This window comes from Trachemys scripta, chromosome 1 (genome assembly GCF_013100865.1).
Source record: "Trachemys scripta elegans isolate TJP31775 chromosome 1, CAS_Tse_1.0, whole genome shotgun sequence".
Lineage (NCBI taxonomy): Eukaryota > Metazoa > Chordata > Testudines > Emydidae > Trachemys > Trachemys scripta.
In genome coordinates this window covers 108,036,825-108,062,364 of record NC_048298.1, presented here as the reverse complement: position 1 = coordinate 108,062,364, position 25,540 = coordinate 108,036,825, and the positions used below count along the sequence as shown (strand labels likewise).

The following is a 25,540-nucleotide window of genomic DNA, read 5'->3' as shown; positions in this document are numbered from 1 at the left end:
TAATGAACTGGCTAGTGTGTATGTGTTCCCCTGCCCTGGACTGGAAGGAATCAGAATTGCTAAAGGATGTAGCATAGATGCTATGTTGTTAAATGCTGTTGGAGATTCTCCTTTAGCTCCAGTGGTTCGTGCGTTTGGGGCAGAAGAATTGCTTTTGGCTAGCTCCTTCAGAACAGGAGCATTTGAGTTCTGTCCCCCACTTTCACCACCATGATCAGAATGACCACAGCGAGCATTGTAGTGACAACTGTCAAGTCCATAGGTTGCCATGGGTTTGCTACACTAGCATTTGCAGTGGGATTTGAACTCCTGTGAGATTCCAGACATTTGAGGGGGGGTTTTTTGGACTAGAAGAGTATGTAATTAACTGTGTATGTATGTGTACCACTGCCCTCTGCAGAATGGAATGTAAACTACTCATCTGTGTGTCTCAGACCTTATACAACTAACAGCTAATAAATAATCTCCTTTTGCTTGAGAAGCAGAGGTCTCTGTAGCTGGTGTGCAGGAGGATTATGGAGACCTATTTCCATTCATTTCAAAGTAAAAAGCATGTTCATCATAGTGACAAATGTGAAGCTCTAGGATTATTATTTGTCACAGTATGTTTTATTGAATATATTCTGAATCTATCTGAGCCAAATTCAACCCTGATGTAAGTCCATCAGCTTCAGTGTAATTACATGAGGACTTAATTTGGCCCTTTCTGGGTTTAGATAATGAGCTGATAGCCACAACATCCATTCTCCTTGCCCTGACTGTGCCCCTGCTCTCTTGTTAGCTATGTCCCGGCAGTGTCTGCCTGTGTGGGGGGCTGGGTGAGGGAGGTGGTACTAGAAATCTCATTTAAACAGTGAGGTGCATAGGAAAATACATTCTTTATTATCTTCTGTAACAACAAGCCAGAAATATAATATACCTTTAAAAAGCATCTGTCTCATGCCAAATAAACCTCTGTTCAACCATTTTAGAAAACCATGTCGCTCTCCCTCAAACCTTAACAGAAGAAAAGAAATTGCCCAAGCCATCTGCTCCCCACAGGCAATGGGCCTGCCTGCACCACACCTAGGAGAGGTGTTCCTGCGTGTGCCTGCTTGCCCATGGGAAGCACATTTACAGAGTGCACCCATGTGCACTGAAGAACTGACTGCTCTGCACTGCAGTGCCTGCCTGCACAGGTGGGACATGTTTGCTGGGGTTTCCAAAGAGAAGCCCATCTCCTAGCTGTGACTGGTTGCGGAGGAGGATGCACCCCCGAGGAGGCCTTTTCCTGAGCACACTAGCACGGCTGGGCCAAGCTGTGGGCCAGGTGTGTTCTCCTCCATCGAGAGAGCCTATTTTCTAGCTACACTGGAGGACCGTGTTCCCCAGATGTGCCTGGTGGCAATGGAGAAGACCATTCCCAGCTGCACAAGAGGAGCAAGTTTTGCAGATGTGCCAGGTCACAATTGAAAAGCCTGTTCCCGAGCTGTGGTGTATGTTGGGCCCTTCCTGGGTTGCCCTGTTGCACTATTCAGCAGGGAGGAGATCACCACCCCTGGGTTTCAGTAGCCTGTTGTCCTCTCAAGTATTTGCATTTCATGGGGACTAAACAGTGTCCACCCTCACTTTTCTCAACAACCTTCTGTTTTCGTCCCTCACCTTCCTCCTCCTTTCCTGAGTGGGTTTCTAAACCTGGAAGTCCCTGCATCAGGGCTGAGGTGAACCCAGCCTGCTGTTCGCCAGACCCTTTGCCATACCACCGAGAAACAAGAGGAAATGAGGTTCGAGGCCACACTCAAACCCACAACAGAAGAAAGAAAATGTTATCAGCAACAAAGGAAACTTTGTTGGGGAAAAGGGGACAGGTGGGGATTTTTCTCCTCTCCCCTACCCTTTATCCCCCTCCCTACACACACACACACACACACACACACCCCATTTGCTTTGTGCAATTGTTTCATCATTATTTGTTACAAGTAAAATAGAGATCTATAAATATACAGCTCTGACTCAAGTCCCATTTCAAGTATGATTGCGGAGTCCAGTATGCTATGGTGATACGTTCCTGGGGTGGGGAGTCTGGATCCAGCAGGCGGAGTTGAGTCCTGGCTTGCTGGGAATATGGAGCAGCAGCAACATGCATGCTGGGAGGAGGAGGCTGTAGTGCACCAGTTCTACCCCTCGGAGCAGGCTACAGCTGAAGCATAATCAGGTGGGTTGAGAGGAGAATCCATTCTCCACTCATGGCATTTCCCCTCTCCCTCCCACATGCAGCACATAGAATGGGTGTGTAGAACGTGCCTCTCCCATTCTCACTTGCGCAGCAGCCTCCCTTCCCCTTCATGCAGAACATTCTCCTCTGTCCCTGCCATCACTAGACAAATGGAAAATAGTTTTACTTCCGTCTGCGGTTATCCCATCTCTTTGGATCTGGTGGCTCTGGACCGGTAGGAGGATTTTTGCCACTCCAAACTGTCTGAGAGTACGTGGTAGCGTTCCTGTTTGTTGATATGACAGCTGGACTGACAGTGAAGGAGTTGAGAAGGAATGTGTGGTGTTTCCACTGGAATCCAGCAGCAGCTAGAGGGAAGGGCTGCAGATTATCTGAAGGTATCAGGATACAATAGGAGAGGAAAGGAGTTGATATGACCTGGCTCTGCCCAGCTGCCGTGATTGCTGGACTCTGCACCTGGCTTACCAGAGAAATACCCTGCAAATCTGGGCCGGCTGCCAGATCATTTCAGGATGTCAAGGATCGCACCAGACACACACATTGCGGCTGCAAGACCTCTGGTGTCATCTTCCTGTCCCAGGAATACCCACTGTGACGGGTTAGAACAGGTTACCATGGCAATGTGCGCTCTCCCCTGGAGACAGCACTTTATCCCACTTCCAATGATACAAAATGAGTCCTTGTGTTGGCTTTTTTTTTTTTTTTTTTTTTTTCTCGTCAGTTTCAAAAGAGATGAGGCTAATATGAGGCTCAGCGGGTTTTAAAATCGGGCCTGGGAAAAGTTAGCCTAGGTGACAGATACAGTGCATGTGCATGCCTGTGTGTGCGTGTGCGTGTGTCAATAAGCACATACATGTATATGTTTGCATATTAGTCAATTTGTGTGTGTGTGTCCTTATATTTGTGTGAGGTAGGAGATGTAATCGTGAACACATCTGTGTCAGTGGGCTGTGTGGTGACCATGGCACCCACCTCTTTGAATCCCTCTACTAATTCCCTCTTTATTGCATCGAGTTCCAGCATTCTGTTCTCACCTTCAAAGGCCCAGCATAAATAACTCTGCCCCTCTCTACTCAGCACATTGCCTTCCCACCATACACCCCCTCCACTCTGCCAATGATGCCAGCTGTCACTCTTTATCTGCTTCTCCCACAACCACCTCCAGGCTGTTTTCCACGTTGCCCCTATACATGGAACACACTTCCCCAGCTGGTCAACAAGTTTCTATTTTCAATGCCTCCTGAGGACTTGCTTCATCCGAGATGTCTATAGGACACTTGCAGACTGAGGCTTCCCATTGGTCACCCACGCATTCTGTTTTATAAGATAAACCATAAAATAAATACAAAGCCACACTTCACCTTTTCGTGCTGTGCACAAGTTGTCACTGAGTAACACTGGAATCTTAAGGCTGTTGCCTCTGTCCTTTCTCTCCTACTCCTCCCTGAGTCTTTGCACCATCTCAGATATTTTTGTAAGCCCCTCAGGACTGGTTGCCTGTAGTGGAAGGGGCCTAGCACACTTTTAGGTGCTCCAGAGTAGGAATGTATCGATACACATAGGTATGCAAGTGAGTAAATGTGTGCATATGGCCATGTTTGTATGCACATGTGGGGGATTGGCATGTGTGCTTTGGGGTATATTTGTATGTGCATGTGGGTGATCCGTATTTGTATGTACGTGTGGGTGATAAAGTGTGTGCATGTTGGTGTATGGTGTTTGTCAGGGTGAGCGGATGGAGTTTATGTGCACAGATCTTAGGGTAGGTGTGTCCTTCCAGCATTCAAAGTGAGAAGGGGAATCTCCCTTCTCTCCCTATTGTGACCATCTAGGACCTTCTCTCTCTCCCGATATTCTCTTGGCCAAGTTTTCCTCAGCTGTACAGGAGATGGGGAGTAGCTCACTGTCCTGTAACACCAATGACTCCACCAGTGAGACTTAGACACTTGCTCTGGTGTCTTGGTAAATGTACAAGGAGCTTCTTCAGCACAGTTGGCTGCTCTTTGTGGTTGCAGAAGGCTCTGCAGTTCTGTGTGGGATGTAGGAGGAAGTGGGGACTGAAGCTGAGAGGAGGGTGTCAGGACACCTGGAAGGTGTTGGCTGCCCTTGCTGTGCATATCCATTGGGGCTCTGTGCAAGGATGAGGCATGGCAAGCACTTGAGGTCTGACTATAGTTTATTGACTTGGTAGGGCATGAGGGTGAAGGGGTGCCAAAGGGCCTGATGCAGAGGAATTAAATTTAGAGCCAGATGTCCTAAACCCAGAAGCATGTTGCACTAATTGGATGAGTGGAGTGATAGCACAGTCTGTCCATCTGTCTGGGAAGATGGATTGTGGGAGGACACAGGCCTCACTGCTCTCAGGTACCTTGCTCACTTCTGCCCTTGCCTTCCAAGAAGAGTTTCATGCCACAGAGGAGATTTGCTTTTGTTCTTCATGTTCACCCTCTGTGTCACCCATTAGCGGCTGCCTCTTCTTCAGCTCTCGGTGGTACTTGGCCATGAGGGATGCGTAGATACAGCCATAAGCTGCTGCCACCACCATCATGATACACACGATGCCACACACCACCCCAGCTATGATCACAGTGCCAATGGCTCGGCGCACACTAACCGGCCGGTATCTCTGTTTCTGGGGGCACCCCACGCTCGGCTCCACTTCAGGTTCTGGCCCTGACTTGGATTTTGAAGGAGTCGGGCTTCCTTTAGTGCATGGTGGGCCAGCATTGTCCAGCACAGTGGAGCCGTTCTCATCCTCCAGCTGTGAACAGTAGTTGAACATCTCCATGGGGACCATTCGCATGTCCTTCCCCCGCAGCTCCTTGGGCAGCGTACACGCCAACTGGTCAATCTTTCCTCCTGTCCCAACAGAAAAAAAAGGGGTGATTCAAAGCTCGGTGTCAGGCAGGGCCGGGTTCAGTGCAGTGAGCTATGTCAGTACATTGTTGTGGTTCAGCTTTTAAATACACAAGGCTAGATTCTCAGCTGGTGTACATCAGTGTGACTTACACTAGCTGAGGATCTGGCCCACAGAAACCAGGAAATGCAAAGGTCTGGATCCCCAAGTGACCATAACTGGACCTTATCATATCTAAGAGGCTATAATCTGGTCTCTCTTGCACAAGTGCTCAGTGGAGTGTGGGAGAGGATGCAGGGAACCCTTCCATACTCCAAGAGGCAGCCAGAATCTAGCACCTTGTGTTCCCAGAGTGTAAGAGTGAGAAGGGGGTGGGTGGAGTCAGAGCATTGCCAGTTGCACTACAGGTAATGGGATGAAGGTACGGCCCTGTCCCCCTTCACTTTCACGCTGGTAGGGGGTCCAGAGACAGTGGCGGGGGAGAAGATACTGCACCTTTTAAAATGGTGTATCAGTGGCTGCCCCTACATTTGCTCATCCACTAACCTTGGAGACATTGTCTGCCTCAGCACACTGCGGGCAGAATGGCTTCTGCAACTGCCACTGGTTGTGATCTCCCTCCACCACCCTTTAGGTGGGTAGGGCTTTAGTAGCTACACTCTAGCCCGAGGGGTGCATAGTTAGTATTTAGTAATTATTTATACCTTCCATCTAAGGCTATCGAAATGCATTAAAAACATGAATTAACTAATCCTCACAAAGCCCTTTAAGGTATGAAGGTCAGCGTTATTAGCCCCTTTTTACATATGAGGGAAATGGGGCACAAAAAGACAAAGTAATTTCCTAAGATGAAACTGCAAGTCAGTGACAGAACTCAAATGAGAACCCAAGGGCTAAAACTCCCAGTCCCATATTCTCACTAGTCAGCACTTCCCTCCATACATTTAGCAATCTATGCTGATGCAGGCGCTTCACTGTGTTTGTGCAGTTTCCTTTGAAAGAAAAACCAGAATGCTCTCTGTCTGCTCCTCTTGTTCTGCGGTGTGAGTCAAATTCAGAAAACAAGTAAAAAAAAGTCAAAAAGAAAAAGAGGAACCAGTGTGCCTTTGTCTGTGTTCACATTAATGCATATGCCACGGGTGGCCAAACTGTGACTCACAAGCCACATATGGCTCTTTTACCATTAAAGTGCAGCTCCCGGAGCCTGCTGTGCCAGACTTGGGGCAGGGGAGTTGAGGAGCTCTGCCTGGTACTGGGGTAGGGGCTTCTGCCCAGTGGGGAGAGGGCTCTAGGAACTTCAGCCCTGGCAGGTGTCTCCCATAGGACTAAAGTCCCGAGCCCCAGCAAGGGGCTTATTCTCGAACTTCTGAAGTGGCTCAGAGGGTCAGTACATTTGGCCACCCTTGGCATATGCCAAACTGCAGCCTCGTAATTGCACAGTCATGTAATCTCTTCCCAGTGTGGTTATCTGAGATCAGTAGAGGTAACATGCTGTTGCCATGCTGATCAGTTGAGGCCTACTTCTGCTCTCAGTGGCTTCAAAGAGAGGAGGGTCACATCTTTGGTGTTGTCACAATATGTAGCATTTCTCTTAAAGTCCCAGCACCTGGAGTCATGTGATTCTGAGAGAATTTCAGCTTTTATCCCTCAATGTTGCAGAGAAAGGCTTTAAAATGTAAACCCTATAGGTTCCAACATCAGAAGGCAAACAAAAAGGTCTCCAAATCTATTATTTAAAAAAAAACCTCATTTTTAAGCCAGTCATGTTTTTTTGGGGCCTAACTCATAATTTTGGCAATACTTGTGTGGCAGTACACCATCCTCAAACATCAACATTTCTGATATTTGCTTTACTGGAGGCAAACCTGAAGCTTTACCAACAGTCTTGTTTTTAGTTATCCCAGCACAAGGAAGTGGGCTGGAGAACTATTTTTAAGCATGAAAAGCACCTTTTTTTCAAACTCATAACTCTACAATTTTCAAGCTTTTTAAGCAAGTTCTCCCCTCTCTGAAAAAAAATCCACATTTGGGTTTTGGAGCAAGTATGAAAAATAGCATCTGAAAAGAAGGTTTTAGAATGCACGCACCTTCTCAGCAATAACTGTAGCATTACTACATTGTAGTGTAGCACAACATTATAGTACTGACCTTCTTCTCTTTGGCCAAGATCTAAAATTTAGGTCAGCCTGATCTGTCTTTCTTATCTGTCTGTCTACCGCTCTCCTCCACTGCAAAGCTTAGCAGTCAATCTGTCACCCTATGATTGGCTCCCCCGCCCTGTGGTTCCTACCTCGATAAGAGAACCATTCCATCCAGTGTTTGAAGTCTCTCAGGTTGCAGTCACATTCCCAGGGGTTATCCCCAACTTGGAGCTGCTGCAGGCTGACTAATGGTTCAAAGGTCACCCTGTCTAGGCTCTGTAGGCGGTTAGACCTAAGGGAGAGGAAGCGGAGAGCCGGGAGGTCATCAAAGATTCCTGAGGGTATCTGAGCAAGGCCATTGATGGATAGGTCTAGCTGGCGCAGTAGGGACATCTGCTGCAGAAGGTCCTTGTCCAGGGTCCTGATACTGTTGTTCCTCAGCTGTAGTTCGGTGAGGTTCCCTAGGTCACTGAAGATGTTCTGGGGCAGCTGATCCAAGAAGTTGTTGGAAAGGTCCAGCCTCTGTAGGGCAGAGAGATTGGAAAAGACTGGTCCTGGCAGTGTGCTTAGCTTGTTGTTGAGGAAGAGGAAGATTCTGGTGTTTGTAGGAATGTCTGAGGGGATGGATGAGAGGCCCAAGCCACTACAGTCCACTTCCAGACTGCCACTGTTACACTTGCAGGAGGAAGGGCAAGTGAAGAGGGAGTCTGCTGCACACAGAGAGAGCCAATAGGCAAGCACTAGTGGGTGAGAAGCAGAGAGGAGAGAGAGTGTGTGTTAGAACAGTGGTTATCCCTCTTTAAGCCTTCATCCATTTTTAATACAGTTAAGGCTACAGTATGATCACAATGGAATTCTTCACTGCTGTTCCCTGCAGTAAAATTAACTTTCTCCCAGATGTACCCTGACATTGCTATCTAGGTCCCTGGCAGCATGAGCTTGCTCTCAGCCTTTCTCCAGCTAGTGTTTTTTATGAACTACCAGGGCTGGTGAGTAAACATCCCTGCAGTTGCACTAGAAAGGTCAGCGTGTCCCAGAGGGCTTTGCTGCCTAATGTGAGGACACTCCACAGAGTTAGATTAGAATGGTGCATAGCATGATGGGAGACATGGCCTGAGCTAAAGAACGACTCTCTCAAAATAGAGGGGTTTGGGGCGGGGAGTTGGTATGTTTTTAAAAAGCCACTTTGCTCAGAAATAAACACCTTAACATTTTTTTCTGATCAGCCCAATTCCGTTAGAATGTGATGTGTTATGGCTAAAGTTGGATTCAGCCCCAGCCCCTACAGCTGAGCCCTGCCCCATAAACTCTAGGGAAGCTAGGATATGGTGCTGAATTTCATGGTTCTTGAGGTTTGGTAAGGCCCAAGAAGTCTAGATTTGAGAGAGTCTGGGTATAGATCCAAACTTTGTAGCTGGTCATCTCTTAGATGGGCCAGACCTAACCCCTGGATCCAAACAACCCCTAACCTTGGGTAAGTTCAGCTCCAAATCCACACTTTTCAGCTTGGGCCCATATCAAGTGGTGATGGGCCTCGGTGTTAATTAACCGAGACTGGTGTCCCAGTAAGGTGTAAAAGTGCCCAACAGTCTCTCTAACCGGCTGGATGCTCTGCATTTGGCAGTGCTGTCAAATGCCTTCTGAAAACCACAAACACAGACCCACCTGCCTTTGCTAACCTGAGAGTCTGTCAAACTTTGCAATGCTCCCCAAACCACCTGTTGCCAAGGGAGCACTCAGAAAAAATGCAGGATTAGCTGATGATGATGATGTGAGTGCTGAAAAGGGTGTAGGAGGCTGAGCCCTGGCTTATGGGGTCTCACAGGTAAGGTTTAATCTTCGCTAGGCCAGGTGGGAGAAGGAAAGAGGGCATTGAACTATGTCTCTAGGGGCTTGAGTATGAACAAGTTATTCCTCAGTGGTATCTGCCATCTGTATTGCTGGTCACATTGGTCTGGAAAGGCAACCATTTCAGTCATTTGTGTGGATCTTGTGGATATGTAGGGACTGTAATACTTCAACCCCTGTGGGGAACTAGTAGCCTCAAAATTACCACTTCATCCCTATGACAACATAGCACCAGCAACAGGAGAACAAGCTTTCCACCTCATACTGAGGGAGTGGGGGGGGTGCTTCAGTACTGAACTCTCATATTCATTGTAACTCCTTTCCTGGAAGGTATCTTCTGAGCAGGAAATCACTCCACCTCCCTCAATGTTTTCATGGGCTGCAGGTAGAACATTTGACCAAAACACAGTTAGGTTTATCCCTACTTCATACCCAGTCTTCTCCTCTTCAGTTTGCCTTGTAGAAGTCAATGGCATTTGGTAGCTTTAGATCAAGGGTAGCCAATAGGCAGATCACGGGCCAAATCTGGGCTGCCAGATGCTTTAGAACAAACCCCATAATCTTTTTATTTACATATCATTATCATTATCATTTTCTCTGAAGTCTGGACCTTGACTATACCTTGACCAAGAAATTTGGAGCTTGACAAAAAATAATTGACAACCCCGGCTTTAGATTCATTCTGCTGTTCAGTATTAAAGTAGATAAATCTCAGATAGTGTCCTTATAGTCCCACCATAGATTGTCTTTCATAGATTGGAAACCAGAATCTCTTATCCTGTTTGCCTTCCTGCTTCATTTTGTAGGGACCAACTTCCAGAACAAATTGTTTCTTAGCCCCCAAGGAACTCCTGGAAAGTACATCTTGGGAGAGGTAGCTGGTAGAAGCAGATATTTTGGAGAAGCTGGGACTGAAGCAGCTGTGAGTTTCCTCCACTATCACACTCTTTCCCCATTCTTTTGGAGTTTATTATGTCCTACAATCCATTTTGGATGTTGACTTGATTTATATCAATGATGTCCCATTCCCCAGCAATAGGGCCAAATCCTGTGGTCCTTGCTCAGGTTTTATTCAGTCCTTTTGGAATTCAAATTCCCATTGACTCTAGTGGGAGTTTGCCAGATAGTGGACTGAGTGAAGACTGACGTAAGGGCTTCAGGATTTTGCTCATAGGCAGGGCAGCTTCTTGAAGCACCAGAGGATGAGGCGACAAGGGTGCAGAGGGAATGTCCCAGATTTTCTTTTCTCGGGCTGTATCTCATGATTCCTTCAGAGGTTTTTCCTCTCTCAATCAAGTGAGATTGTCTACGTAGGCCTAGGAGATACCAGTCAGAGCCCTGCTTGTCCCAGCTCTCCCTAAGGAGGAAAATGGATCACTGGGGCCAAACTGAAGGAAGATCTTTATCCTAAATCCCCCATGCATTCCTATCAAGCAAAGGTTGGGGTCAATAGCACAGAGACTCTCCCTCAGGTGCCATGAAAGCAGATCCTGTCCTGTGCATTGGCACAGTGGCAGTGCTCTCTGGCTGGATGACATTTAATTCCACTCGGAATATGTCTCTCTCTTGTTGCAGAATGGGACTTGAAAGAATAGGAGTTAGAAAGGGGAAGAGAGAGAGAGACATGAGTCACTCAAATGCCCCTGCCTTTTCCTGGATGCTTGACAGAAGTACAGTGTTAATAATAGATTGACAGCTCTGATGATGAGATAACACTTAGCCTCTTTGTATAGAGAGAAAGGCCAGAACATCCTGGTAATGCTATACAGGTGATGCTCTGTTCAGGGCTTGTCTCTCCAAATACCTTCCCTCTCTTGGCCCCTGACTGAGCTGCTCTGGGATTCTGCCATCAGAGCTGGCCCTGGCTGGCAGAAGCAATGTGTCAGACAGCCGGGTATGGTTGTGTTCAGGAAATTGATTTACTGAGCCAGGTCTCTGTACTGATGCAGGGTTTGCCAAAAAGAGAGGCTCCTCATTGCCCCCTGGAAACATGGACACCAACACTGTCCATTTTACTGAAATAGCAATAAGGCAGAGGTCTGGTTTCATTTTCCATCCCCTTGAAGGATGCATCTGTTCTGGGTATGGATTGAGATCTGGAAACTCATCTCACGCTGAGCGTCCAGCCTCACACTAGGAGAAGCAGGGATGTGGTAGACAAAACATTAAGCTTTCTTTCAGCCAGCATAGTTCAGAGCAGCACGGCAGTCGTATGAGTGGAACGTACTCTCATCTTAGGGAAAGATGATGTTACTCTGTGGGGTGTTCAGTGACCCTGGTAGGTGGCAGAAAGCTGAGCCAGGAGTATCAGATTAGGTCAGGGCTCAGTAACATTCACAGTAAATAATTTATATAGCAATCTAGTTGGTGCAGATGGATTACAAAAATGGTCTTCTACAGAGAAGGAAATAATTCCCTCACCTTCTTACAGTGGCAGCCCTAGGTCAGAATTTTAGGAGGGGGACTATAAGCCTGTGTGACTGCCCGTGTTCTCATTAGTGAGGGACATTTTGTAACAGAGCCTCTCTTTCCTTTACTGTGATTACCAGACTGTTCATTGAAATACAGACACCCTCCCTCCCTGCAGTCCCACTGCTGCTGCTTCGGAGCGCTCTCGAGGCATGTGTTCCACACTTTGGGACAACGGAGCAGCTGCCCCAGCGTGGATCCTTCAGTGGGAAGATGGACGAGCAAAAAAGTTAATTTACCAGCAGTGAGTGGGAGAGTTGGGATGAGGGTCCATTATTCTTCTTTGATTTGTCTACATGTGGCAGTGCCCCAGTGATAGAATCACTGCTCACTTCTTATACTAGCCCAGATCTACAACACCTTCCTCCCCAAAGAGCCAGCAGCCCTGCTCCGCAACCCAGGTACTAGTCAGGATCACAAAGAGAAGGGAGGAGAAATCTGCTCTTTACAAGGTCTGAAGCTGACAAATGTTCTATGTGGCCCTTGGGCAGTAGCTGTGCTCAGGTGCCTGTCCCTCTGTCTCTCCCCAGCCAGACCCAGTCCAATGGCAAATCAGAAACACTTGTTACAGACCCTCCCATCTTAAACTCATCTTGAGCATTATAGGCTCTCACAGCCGGCCTGGCCATTCACTCAGTGCCTTGGGATGTGGGAACTAGCTCAGACTTCTCAATACTTAGCTAACCCACATCCTTCCCCTGTAGCAATCTATTTTCTCTCCTGTCCCCTGAGACACAGGGGCATCATACTTAGCACCTGATCTCCCAAATGGTCAGTACTTACAGCAGGTCTGTCGCCACCTCATGGAAAACCTGTTCTTCCACCAGTGGCTAGCGCTCCCAGACAGCATTATGGTCACTGTTTTCTCCAGTGTGGCTTCCCGTCCTCCAGCCAGCCTGGCCCACGTTCTCACAGGATGGAGGAGCAATCTGGGCACCCTACCTGTCAGATCCTAAAAGGAAAAGCAGAAGCACATGGTCCTCAGTTCTCTAGGGACTGGAGGAGACAGGGACAGGCTCCAGGGTTCTGTTTCCCTCCCCAGTTATGTTTCACGTTTGGGAGTGAGGCTGTCAAACTGTTTTAGAGAATAAAGGTGCAAAGCACGAGGAAGGATGATGGTTAATTCAGTTTGAAACACTGTGTTAAAATCAGACTCTGTTCACTAGTGTGCTGAGTTGACCGGTCTTGGAAAGTCTGGGGTGAATGTACTAGCAAACCTTGTCCCACACTAAAGGTCAGTGCTGTGGACTGCTGAGGTGACGTGGCAAGAGCAATATTCCTCAGCTCCTTCCCTCTGACCACACCCATGCTGATACCCGACTATGCACCCACTCTCTGTGACACAGATTTGCAGTGGTGTAGGTACTGGGGGTGGCTGCCAAGCTGCCTTTCACCCTTGCAAATGCTCCCTTTCTTTTTGGAGGTAAAACCGATGTAACGTCTCCAGTGGGGATGTATATAACACAGCTTGGGGATTTCAGACTGCAGCAGATGCAGGAGCCAAAGAGCAAGTGAGCAGAATAGGAGCCTCATAGCAGAAGGGAGGACTAGGAATGGGAGGGGGGAAAGGGGGAGGAATTATGTCTCAATTAGAAGAAAAATGCTCTTCCTAATCAGAAACCCACAGACCATAAACTCTCCCCTGACAATAAGTGACTATGACAACAGGTCCCCCCATCCTCTCCCTTCCCTCTGAATAAAGACAAGCAGGGAAGGGAAGTTGGAAGCTCTGCAGACCCTTTTGTTCCTCTGCCTACTCTTTCAAGTATCAGCAAGGGGATATTTTCCAACAGTCACACCAGGCGTTAGCTGGGCAAATTCCAACCGACGTACAGGAGCCTCGCATGGCTGAACACCCCCCCCCCTCCCCCCTCCCCCTCCCTCCGGAGGGCTCTGGCGATGCCCCTAGCCTTTATTTTTAGATGTGCACAATGCACTCATCAGGGCATCTTCTCCCAGCACACGTGTCTCAATTCCACTTGCCCATACCCTCCAGTGACTGACTTATTTTCAAGGGCAAGCAAAACACCAGGAGATATTTTAATTATTGTCTCAGGAAGAGGGGTGAGCAGATTTAGTGCCCGGGCTGGTACATCTTGCGAGGCTATTGTAGATAATCATATCAAAATGCCAATGCACAAGATGCATTAACAGCAACAATGCCAAAAAGCCTCCCCACACCACCCCACAACTGAGCTGGACTATCTTGCCTACAGTCTGTAGCCGAAGGAAAAGCTGAAAAATAGCTGCCTCCATTCCATATGTTTGCTTGCTGGGTTTAGAGAGGTGCTTTCACACCATCTGTAGCCATGGCTCTGTATTAAATGCAGCCTCAGAAATCCCTTGGTCTGTCTCGCTTTCTCAGTGGGAACAGTGAAAAGACAGGAGCACTTACCTGGAGGGGCTTTGCCCGCAGCTGCTTCCACCCGACTCCCTGGGCACTGTCCAATTGCAGTCTCTTCTCTCTCCCTCCTTGACTTCAACTCCCAGCCAACAGGCTTTTCTCTGTGTCCTATTTAACTCCCTACACCACAGGAACAAACGGCAGAGTTAAGCTGACAGCCACAGAGACTTATGCGGCTGCTGGATAGCTGGTGTTGATCAGTTTCAAATCCTGTTGTTGCGTGTTCCTGTCCTTCCTTAGGCAGCAGGGGATGCTTGCCACTCTCTCTCTTGTTCCCCTTCTCTCCATCTAACTTTTCCTGTGTTGTACAGCGCTCTGATCCTAGCCTGTTGGTTTGTTAACACGCATCTGTATCACCTGGCTCAGCTCCAACCAAGGGTGCTAAGCTTTAAAAACCTTCCTGGTTGCTTCCTGACCCCCTCCCATCAATTCCTTAGGTGGCGTTTTCACCCCACATGATCTCCCCTGCAATCGTTCCTCGCCAGCCCAATACCCAGTACCTTGTGAGGGCTCCGAGCAACGTTGACAGCACCTGAGCACTAGGACAGTGATGTCTCTGGCCCTACTTCCCTCTGCTATGGCATGGAGCGTCCAGGTCAGGTGTTAAATTCTGGTATATCACAGGCTCCTCTTCCAATGATACATTGACTAGGCTCAAGCACACCAGGAGATGTGGGTGGGAGGAGATGTGTAGAAATGAGCCCTTTCCCTGTGTATAGCATTTTTTTGCAGTGTCTAGTGATTAACACCTGTTCAGCCTTTAATTTTTCTCTCCTGTACTGCAACATGCACAAGAGTGGCTGTGCCTATATGCACATATGACTGTGTAAAGACATATGACACACTTGCCCCTGCATAAGTATGTGATGTAAACATGCACCATGAGCCTGCATGTAAACATAGCTAAATGCACTCGTATGCAACTTATGTGAGTATGTGTGTTTGTGCACAAACGCCCATTCATGGGCATGTAACATAAACAGGTGGGTGCATACACAGACAGAAACACCAAAACTTTTGTGCCCACACCCACAAATAAACTTTCTCACACAGCCATCTGCAGTCCCGTACATGTGTGCAGACACATGCACACACTTATGCATGATTACAGATATAGCCTACAGAGGCAAAAGCACACACATACATGTATGTGCATGTACACATACTCCTGAATGACATGTGACCCATATTCATACACACCCATGTCTTGTAAACATAGCTGCATTCTGGCGCCCAACATATGCCTTCATAGTGCGCTGTCTCATGCAAGTGGCAAGCAACCACGAGGGGCTCATCCAGTAACCAGGGACCAGCCAGTCATGAGTAGTCCAGCTAATTCCCATACACCTGGGGTTAGAGGAGCCACTATGGCAGCTCTATGCCACCCTGAGATTCCACTCCACAAGGGAAATCCTCACATGGCTGGATCTGCCAACTTTTAGGCTGCTTTGCATCATGGGAATCAAACCCCTAGTGCTCCAGAAACCTGGAGTCACTGTATCCTGTGGGCCTACTGGATGCCCTCTGGTTCCTCGGACACTGTGGCCACTGGATGTCCTGTGGTGGTCTCTAGGACACTGTATTCAGAGCCCAGTGGATGCCCTGTGATCATTATGGTCCAATGCATTTGTCCATGCACTTGAAATTCAACACTTTCCAAATTCAGTGGCAGTGCCCCAGGCCGCCTGTGGAGCAAGGGATATGCTTTTCCTTTGTGCCCTTTGACAGAGCAGACCAAGGGGCAACATGTTTAGTTTCAGCTCAAGGCCACAGAGCAAGTTAATCTATCACCGGCCTCATGTTACAATTCCCAAAAATGCACTGAGCTGAAGCCCCACTCTGACATTCAGTCTACCACTTGGGCTTCCTGTGGCGCTCCTGCCATCCTGATTAGCTCCCTTGGGGAACTGAAAAGCTATAGAGTTGTTAGAGAACCCTAAAGCTATAGAACATTTCACTTTAATTGCTCCTGCGGCTGTTGTCAGGCATCCTGGTGTATAAAAGCTACAGCAGGAGCTACCGCTGCCCCTCCCCTCCCCTCCCCTCTTCCAGTTCTGCCACTGGTGACTGGCACAGTATCACTTAAAAACCTTGTGTTTGAGCTGAATCAAAACCTTCCAAAAATAGGGTCCCAAAGAGCATATTGTGAGGATGAGGAGAATCTCTATGGGCCCTGCTTTCTGCCTCCACATGTTGTTTCGGCAATTCTGTAATATCTTTTATCCAAGGCTCTCCACGTGCTTTGTAAACATTCATTACTATTGCTATTTATCATGGAGTTAGCCAACTAAGGGCATGATTTTCTGAAGTACCTGCAGCTCCTATTGACCTTCCAATTGAAGTGGTGGGTGTTCAGCATGTCTGAAAATCAGACCCAAGCCCTGCTATAAGAATACCAGAGATAGATAGATAGATGAATAGCATTATCCCTATTTCACAGATAGGGATACTGAGTCACCAAGTGCTCAGGTCGCTTGCCAAAGGTGTCGCAGAAATCAGATGGAGTCAGCAGTACAGCCCAGGAATCCTTTGCTTTAACCCGTAGTCACAGTCCTTTCCACTAACCCTTAGGTCACAGATCCAACATCAGTCCCCTCAAACAGCCTGTATCTCTGGGGGTGGGGGGTGATGTCTGTTAGGGAAGTGTAGGTAATAGAGGCTACAGCAGTTGACAGCAATAAATTACAGGAAGTGCACTCACACATACACAGCTGCTGATGAGTGATAGGAAAGTCCATCTCCAGGGCTAAATTGCTTTAGCCTTTATCTGGAACCCAGCAGGGTTAGGGAATGAATGGAATATGCTTTAAAGGAGATTATATTTTTCCCCTCCCTCTGTGGGGGAGGCTGTTATTGCTAAGATTCTTGTTTCACTGCAGTCTGAGACCCACCCAAAGGATGGCACCCCCATGTACAGTGATTAGAGCATATAGTGTTATTTCTACACAACCTCAGTCATCCCTAGTGGGCAAGAATCTGGACACCAGGAGTGGGGAGAGGCAGAGACCACGTGGGCTGATTAAAGCAATTTAAAAAACATGTTAAACAACTGGCTGATGAATCCTAGGTGGGTCCATTTGTCCCTGAACAGCACCGGGGGTAGGAAGGTGTCATGAGCGTGAAACCATCGGTGCCATCCCAAGAGACCTGGGCAAAGGCTGCAAAAAATTGACCATGAGTAGTCATATTTTTAAGCTTATTTGCGCCTGCCATGGCCACTCCCTTTTTGTTTATTATTATTTATTTCTGTGCATTACAATAGTACTCCGACATCCCAGCCAAGATCAGAGCCCCACAGTGCTAGGCACTGTACAGACACATAGTAAGAGACAGTCCCTGTCCCAAAAAGCTTACAATCTATATATCCTGGGGCTTGTTTTCTGTGAACTTTCATTGTTTTAACACCACATGCACACAAAAAATTGGATGATAAACTCTCACACTCAAATACTCCTGGAAAGCAGCTTATACGTTCACACCAGAAACCTGATTATGGAAGATATTCATCCAATAAGGGAAGTAAAACAACACCATGTAGCTTCTATTGATCCATCACAGCTAAGCAGCCCATAGCCGTCCAATAGCAGAATTAATGAAAAATTCCATTGAATAATCACAAGAAAATCAAGATCCATTTGCAGACATTTTGCAAACCGAAAAAAGGTGGCATCTGTCAGATAAGTTATGTGTTATGAATTTAACACTCTTCCCTATTCCCAAGTATGTGTGGGCTGATGTCAGAAAGCTACCTGTGAATTCCCAGCACCTAGGCTCAGCTGAAGCATAAACATGGTTATTGGCTCAGTGAAGCCAGGGCCGGCTCCAGGCACCAGCTTCTTAAGCAGGTGCTTGGGGCGGCCGCTCTAGAGAGGGGGTGGCAGGTCCAGGTATTGGGCGGCAATTCGGCGGACGGTCCCTCACTCCGCCTGGGAGCGAAGGACCTCCTGCCGAATTGCCGCCGCAGATCACGATCGCAGCTTTTTTTTTTTTTTTTTTGGCTGCTTGGGGCGGCCAAAACCCTGGAGCCGGCCCTGAGTGAAGCACGGCATCCGGGAATGAGAATTAATATTTTGCATTTCTGTAGCACTTGCCATCTAAGGCTCTTCAAGTGTTTTACAAACATTGATGAATTTAGCCTCACAGCATCACCATGAGACAGGACACTACTATCTCTAGTTTACAGCTGGGGAAACTAAGCACAAATAAGTTGAGGCCTAAATTTCTAAACATGATCACAAATTTTAGCTGCCTTAAATTTGGGCTGTCTAGCTTGGGACATCTGATTTTCATAGGTGTTGAGCACCTACAGCTCCCATTGAAATCATTTAGAGTTAAGAGTGACACTTTGGGCATCGAAAACATGAGGCACCCGCAAGGTAGTGGACACCTTTGAAAATGTAGGGCTAAGTGACTTGCCCAAGGTCTCCCAGGGAGCCTGCAGCAGAGCCTGGGCTAGAACTGAGAGCTCCTGATTCTCAGTCCTATGCTTTAACTAGGAAAGCATTATTTTTATCACCGCCCTCAAAAAACAAAACAACAAAACCCCAAAACCAGCTCACAGCATCTGAGTGTCAGAGACTGGAGAAGCTGGGGAGGGTAGAGATTTTAAAATTCAAGGAGCCTGAAGAAAAAGCACAGAGCAACTGGAGAATGAGAAGATGTAGAGTGGCTGAAGAGAACTAGGGATGCATGGTGCATCTTAAGGAAGCAGGTCCAGAGGTGGGGAGATTGGGGATGTCCAACTCCGGAGTGACACGAGAGGCCCAGAGCAGCGCAGGAGAGGAAGGGGGCTATTGACAGGGAGCAATCCAACCATGTATCCACCAGCATTTTTTCAGGGTAAGGTTGAATACTACAGATCACATGTATATTTCCTGTATTGAGAGGGAGGCAGCTGAGAAGGGGCTCGGGAGAGAGGCTCAGGGGAGAGACACACAAGCAGGTTACCTGGCTTCCTTTCCTTCTGCACTGAGTGCAGAGGAGCATTATGGCTCTCCTCCCTCAGAGGAAAATTAATAACATAGTGCGGCAGGCAGAGGGATTCCATCTGAGGCTGGAGATATCATTTTCTGATCCAAACAGGAACAGTTGCATGTGGGTGGCAGCTTGTCACCGGGCCTGCCAATTCTAATCCAAATCCCGATTTCTCTCTTTCTCTCAGTTGTGGAGGGAAGAGCCTTCTCTACCGCAGCTTTAATTTCCTGCAGGGGTTAATCCTATGGTCAGCAGTGGCTCAGGCCTTTAATCCTCCTGTTCAGGCTCGTGACAGAAGGATTGCATCCACTCTGAGCTCAGCAGGCATGCTGGAGACAGAGGATTGCTCCATCTCCCCTCCCCGCACCCTGGCCGTGCCCCTTAATCCGCTGGAGTTTAAAATGCTCCTCCCTGACAATTGTAAAGCTCCCTCCTCCCCCCGCCCCCAGTCTGAGGTTAGGTCAGTGTCACGTGCCCTGTGGGAGGAGCGGATGTTGCTTTAGAATCCTGGTTCTGATGCTTTCACCTGTCACAGAGAAAGGCATTTTCCACGTTCTCATCTGGCTGGCACTCAAGGACCCAGGGCCTAGAAAGAGAGTGGTCCCCTCCGCAGTGACACACCGGGAACCTAGGGGTAGGGAATGGCCCTACACCTACGACAAGGAAATCCTCAGATGCAGCCTTAAGACCCCCTTTGTGCCTTGAGGCATCCAAGTTTCAAAATGCTGGCCTTAGTCTCAAGGTTAGAACGCAGGCGCTGTTGGTTCATTGCCCTGCGCTCAGAGCATTAGGCCACACCTCTCCCCAATGGGACATTCTCCAGTGTAGGAGAATCTCCCATGGTGGCTGCTGGCACATTACCTGGCTTGGAGACAGATAAAGGAATTTGCATGTCAACACCTGCCAGTCCCTATTAAATCGTACATGGGCCCAGGTACTTCCAGCATTAACCTCCCTGCCCAAGCCACCTAGTGCTGCACCTTATGAGCAGAGTAGCTTGTGGCAGCAAACCTCTCTGATTCTGGAACACAAACTATCCCCCTGCTGACCGAACCAGAGCCTGCCTAGCTCTCTCTCAGAGTTACTGTATAGCGCTCTAGCCATCTCCTCACACAGTCTGTCTGCTGAAAGCGGCAAGGGCCACCAGCTCAGAATGGTGTCATGAGTAGCCTTACTGGCTCTTGACTGCTTCTGTCACTTTCACTCCTGGGAGCAGATCTACCTCTTGGTAGCGAACCTTGTGAGTTAAGAATCACTGCCACACAAGCTGTTGAGTTAGCGCTTCATTCCTACTCATCCCCACCCAGTCCAACTGGCTGCGCTTCTCCTGGCTGCCGTCCAGTTGGAATCAGAGCATCAGCTGCATGAATAGTCATGAGCAGCTTTGCCAGGCAGGGTATTCAGGAGCTACAGCAATATTGTGGGAGACGGGAAAGGCCTCACTGGCGTCCTGAACATGGCTTACTATCAAAAGCAAAGCTACTGGGACTTATGCCCCCATAGTGATCAAATGCCCCATACACAGTGATGTGGCATAGTAAGAGATACAAGCAGTGATAATCCAGTCCTGCTCCCATCCTCAAGGGAGCTGTAACCAAGTGCACCCACCACTGCCGGCAAAAATCCCAACAAAAGGCTGACCCTGGTGCTTACATTTTACTAAATTTACATTGAACTTTGAAAAAGACCTTTTGCCAATTCCTTTTTCTGCGTCACTTAGTTGCATGGATTTGCTTCACTTGGTTACGCTCTGTGTTTCACGGTCAAGGTAAGCCCGAAGCATCTCCCTCACCATCATCCCCCAGCAGACTCCACAGGCGATATTTCCAGAGCAGTGCCTGGAATGTCCATGTAGCACGTGGGTGATGCACATCACAGGCTGCTGCTCCAGAAGGGTGACTGGGGATCATCAGGATAGGGATGTGTGTGTGTGGCACAGAGCAGCGCTTTAGAACGTTGCTCACAGCTCAGCAAGTCTGGGTGATACACTGCCCAGGGCTTCACAATGGCCCCTGGGACCCAGCTAGGCTGGGCTGTAGATCTGCAAAATGTCTTTTTCCTCTCTCTCTCTCTCTCTCTCTCTCTCTCTCCATGTTTGTGTGAATTTAGTGCTTGTGAAAGTTTCCAGATTGACAGCTCTGGAGACTGAAGCCTTTTTTGTTTTTAAGCCACAGAACAGGTATGTGTACAGCCATGTTCAGAGCCTGCCAAAATAATTGAACACAAATGTTCCAAAGCTCAAGGCCCAGGCTGCCACCAAAGCAACAGCAACAGCACACACGGCACCAGGAACCCCAAGAGCAGACAGCCTCTCCAAGAGTGGGGAAAGTGAGATCCAAGCCAAGATCCCCAACAACCCTCCACTAGACCCAGCACATCACCCCAGTAGTCCATCCCTACCTCCAGAGGGCACCACATGGGAAAGGAGTTCCCCCAACCTGTCTGTGGGATGAGACACAGTGGGCTGGGCTGGGCTGGACAATCTCACCCCTGCACCCAGTGCATGGCTCCATTGGCCCCCTTCTCCCCTCCCCCTGGAGAGATAACAGCCTTTGTATGCAACCAACTAATGTTGCTAGTCCTGTCGCTCAAGCTGTGCTGCAAGGCTGAAGGTTGGGGATTAAATCCCACCAGTGATTTATGATGGGGGTGGGAGGGTTACTACATTTGTACATCAGATTTTTTTCTTTTCTCCTTGTAAAAAAAAAAAAATCTAGGAACTTACATGTTTTTAAAATCATTTGGGTTGCAAAGTCAAGCACTGCACAGTTAGGAAACGCCAAAGTTAAGGTTGTAGGCAGTGTAGTTGTAGTCGTGCTGGTCACAGGATATTAGAGAGATAAGGTGGGTGAGGTAATGTCTGTTATTGGACTGTGAGAGAGACAAGGTTGTCCAGCAATTCACTGGGGACTGGGATAGGAGTCAGACCAGGATTTAAGCACCCTAATCAGCCTCTTGTAAGAAAACATGGCATATGGAGGCAAGGAATTGGTTCTTTTTGAATCAGCAACAGGTAAATATGGAGAGTCCTTAGAGTCCTCATTTCTACCCCAAAACCCCCACTCTTGCATACATAAACCCCCTTCATGAGATCCCAGTGCTGAACCTCTCCACCACAATTTTCCGGTCCTGCAGAGCCCAGAAAATATTTAACCGTCATCCTAAAAGAACATTTGAAAAGCAAGACAAAGGGCTGAAAGCCTGAGTGGCTCCTTAAAATATCGGAGCTGCTAATTCACCTCACTAGCAAGCAGCAGTCACATCTGTTGGAAGCAGGGGCATCACTGCAGTCTATGGTGTGGAAAATTATTAGGGCTTTTTCCTCCCTCCCCCAAAAACGCCTTTTCCCAGGATTTACCTTTTACTGCCCCAGGTGAATGATGTTCACTTATGGAGCCTGCACTAATGGCAGGCAGGGAGACAGCCCCCTCAGGCCCTTCATTCATTTGGAATAATCCACTAGCAAACAATGCTCACCCACAGCAGTCACAGGAAAATCCAGTCCCCCGAAATGGACCCTAGTGATAAAATCCCAGAGAAAAAATGGTCTGAGATTCTGGAGAGACCTCAGGGAATAAAAATGTCCCTTGTCTTGTGACAAATCTTCAAAGGTGACCGCATAATTAAATGCCCCCTTCCTGTGAGTTGCTTGTATAATAGCATTCTGGACGACAGCTGCGCCAGCTCATATCAAAATGGGCCCCTCTTAATTTTCCCTCCAGATCCTTGAGTGGCAAGAACAGTCCCAGCCAGCAAAGCAATGTTATTTACACCTAGCTGTAACATTAAAATTAGAGAATCAGAACATTATATTTGAATATCTGAAACTGTGGGGCGGCTTAGATCCAGATCCTGATCTCGTTACTGGGGCAGCTCTCTAATGAACTGAAGTGGCGCCCCCAGATCCAAGTATCCCCAAACCAGGGGGACATTCAGCTCAGTGTCCAGGGGTGGGTCTGACTTTTCTCTCTCTCTAATTAAAATAAGCTGCAGTGACAGTGACAAGCCGGCTAGGAAATGTAAGCATTGTGGCAGAGTGCTGCGTAACATACATGTGTGCACGTGTCTCCTTCTACCTGCGCATACATATTCCACCTCTTGAGACAGGATCAGGAAGAAGTTTCACATTCCGCTCTCTCAAGCCCTCCTTCATCTGCACCCCTTGCTCCCAGGCCGATCCATCCAAAGGACTGAGACTGAAAAAGGCTGCAAATCTCTCTCCACCCTCCTCTCTCCTCCCTGCAGCATGATCCCCTCAGACAGGTTCACGAATCTCTGGGCTCAGCCTCTGGGGACTCTTGAGAGAACGCTGGCTCTATTTTTGGCTCCTCTTGTGACATAACTTCCTGGAGTTCACGCCCTGTGACAGGGTTTTCCTGCAGTACTTTGTGGGTAGAAGACACACAAATAAAAACAAACCTAAGAGAAAGTGCCCTACCACAAGGCTCGTTTACTGGAGCCTGAATTTCATATGGACCGGTCCTTAAACAACACCTCCATCAGCTTCCAGTTTGCATTTTATACAGTCCCTTCGAAGGCAGCTCAGTCCAGAAACATTCCCTGAAACCTCCATAGGCAAGACCTGTGGCACCCCCAGTTTCAGACTCATCCCTTATTGTCCTGGATGGAAAGACAGTATTTTGTGGTGCTTATCCAGTACACATTGGTCCTAGCACCAAGTACTTAGGAGCAGCACTGGACTCAGATTTGAGCTGCTCATGCTGTAGACAAAGATTTCTGTGCCGTTCCTGGCTGACAGGCATTACTTCCAGTCCCCCACACCTGAACTGAATTAAAACCGGTACCATACGTCCCTGGGGCAGAATCTGCAGTTCTGTCTTGTCAGTAAAACGGCTGCCCTGTGGCTTCACATTGCTAGGTTGTCTCAGCAGTACCTTGTCACAGGCAGTTCTGTCACTGCCTATGAACCCCCTCCCTGTGGCAGCAAGTGCTCTGTGAACAGAAGATGGCAGTGGGCAAAAGCCCACTGCAAGATTTCAAATAGCTGGGCACAAATATATGAGAGAGACACCTCTACTTACTGTTCTCTGCCTGGAACAGAGCCTCTTCTGCGTTCTCCAGCTCCTTCGATAAACCCCCTGACAAGTCCCAAAGCAAATCCAGTGGAAGCTATCAACAGCCAGGCGAGCGCTCAATGGACTCTAGTGGGCATCAGCCCCCTGCTCCCTGCAGGGTGCCAAGATGCTAGCAGTGCCCGAAGTGCAGAGAAGAAGAAAGGTTAGACGACAGCATGTAAAAGAGATTGTAATCCTCTGTAAATAATAAATAGGGGGAGAAAGCGAGGGAGAGCGAAAGGGGGAGGGAGAGACGGAGCACTGTGGAGTGACAGCTGGGGGTACATCTGCGAAGACGGCAGCGCGTGCACACACGCACGCTGTGTAAAGGAATCAGCCAGCCAAGCGGGCAGAATCCACTTAGAAATGCTCAAATGTGCAGAGACAGGAGATTGGAAGATTTTAATTCCTCTCAACTCAGCTTCAAGAAAGAGCAATTGCTTTTGTCTCCTGCCCGGCTCCCCCATCTGGTGAATGGAATACATGGGCTTGGGAGGCGGGGGGAGAACTCCCTTCAGCCCCTGTTAAGGCAGGCTGAAGTCATCGGGACCAGGTTACTGGGAGGAACCCGTGGGCTGAACTGCCTCCTCCCCTTTCCCCTATCATAATAAAGCCACAGTGAAAGGAGAGGTGAAGGGGCCAAGTCTTTGTCTCTGCTAGTTTCTAAATGGAGATTAGGACAGCATGGAGTCGTGAAAGGGACAGTATGGAGAAAGCCTGGGGACTGGCCACAAAACAAGCATCCGCCTGGGAAGTCCAGAGGGCGGGGAAGGGGCAGGAGGCAGCACCTTAAGACAGACCCTTACAATAAAGGATAAAGGGTAGTCAGCCGCAACAGTTGTGTTGAGCAGCTTGAGAGCAGCAGGGAGCGCTGGGCTATTGTAAAGCTTGAGTAGGAGAGGAATATGCATGTTCTGGCATTAGCTTCCCTAGGAGCAGGCAGAAGAAAAATAGAAACACTTGAGGACCAGGGCTGTGGGGAGAGGACTGGTCTAGACAGCAGCCTGGATTTTCACACTGCTCCATTCTGGTTTGGGAGTGCAGCGGGAAGAGCTTGGTCATCAGCTCGTGCATCCCAGGCCAAACCTTGCCCTCAGTTACATCACTGTAATGCCACCTTGACACCACTGAACTCAGCGGAGTTACTTGGCCTTTACAGGGGTGTGAATGAGACCAGAATCCATCCCATTGGATCAGAGTCTTTCCAGTGCATCCTGGGCATGGCCCATAAACCTTCCCTTTCTTAATCAAAAACCTTCTTTCGCTTGCCTTTGCCTTGTCCTGGATTTCCAATCTGGGTGTCCTAGCCACAGCAAGTATCAGGGGGTAGCCGTGTTAGTCTGTATCTACAAAAACAACAAGGAGTCTGGTGGCACCTTAAAGACTAACAGATTTATTTGGGCATAAGCTTTCGTGAGTAAAAACCTCACTTCTTCGGATGCATCACCTGCCACAGCAGGTAAATCCTGCTAAAAATCACTCTTTTTCCCCTTCCCTGCTTTAATGTCCCGGTCTCCAAGCTCCAATTCTTTTGGCGGGCTGCATTTGCTTTAGGTG

At 48.3% G+C, this 25,540-nt stretch overlaps 2 protein-coding genes across 2 annotated transcripts in view; one reads left to right on the top strand and one right to left on the bottom strand.

The window, feature by feature from the left end:
• CACNA2D4 (calcium voltage-gated channel auxiliary subunit alpha2delta 4) overlaps positions 1 to 25,540 on the top strand; it is a 155,081-nt gene that overhangs the window by 97,946 nt on the left and 31,595 nt on the right. The gene's annotated exons all lie outside the window — the stretch shown is intronic.
• Positions 4,307 to 24,394, bottom strand: LRTM2 (leucine rich repeats and transmembrane domains 2). The gene is made up of 5 exons (XM_034780938.1): positions 23,951 to 24,394; positions 13,926 to 14,054; positions 12,314 to 12,482; positions 7,363 to 7,953; positions 4,307 to 5,074 (listed from the first exon to the last, which is right to left on the bottom strand). The coding sequence occupies exons 3-5, from the start codon at positions 12,378 to 12,380 to the stop codon at positions 4,620 to 4,622; spliced, it is 1,113 nt and encodes a 370-aa protein (XP_034636829.1). The 5' UTR covers positions 12,381 to 12,482; positions 13,926 to 14,054; positions 23,951 to 24,394; the 3' UTR covers positions 4,307 to 4,619.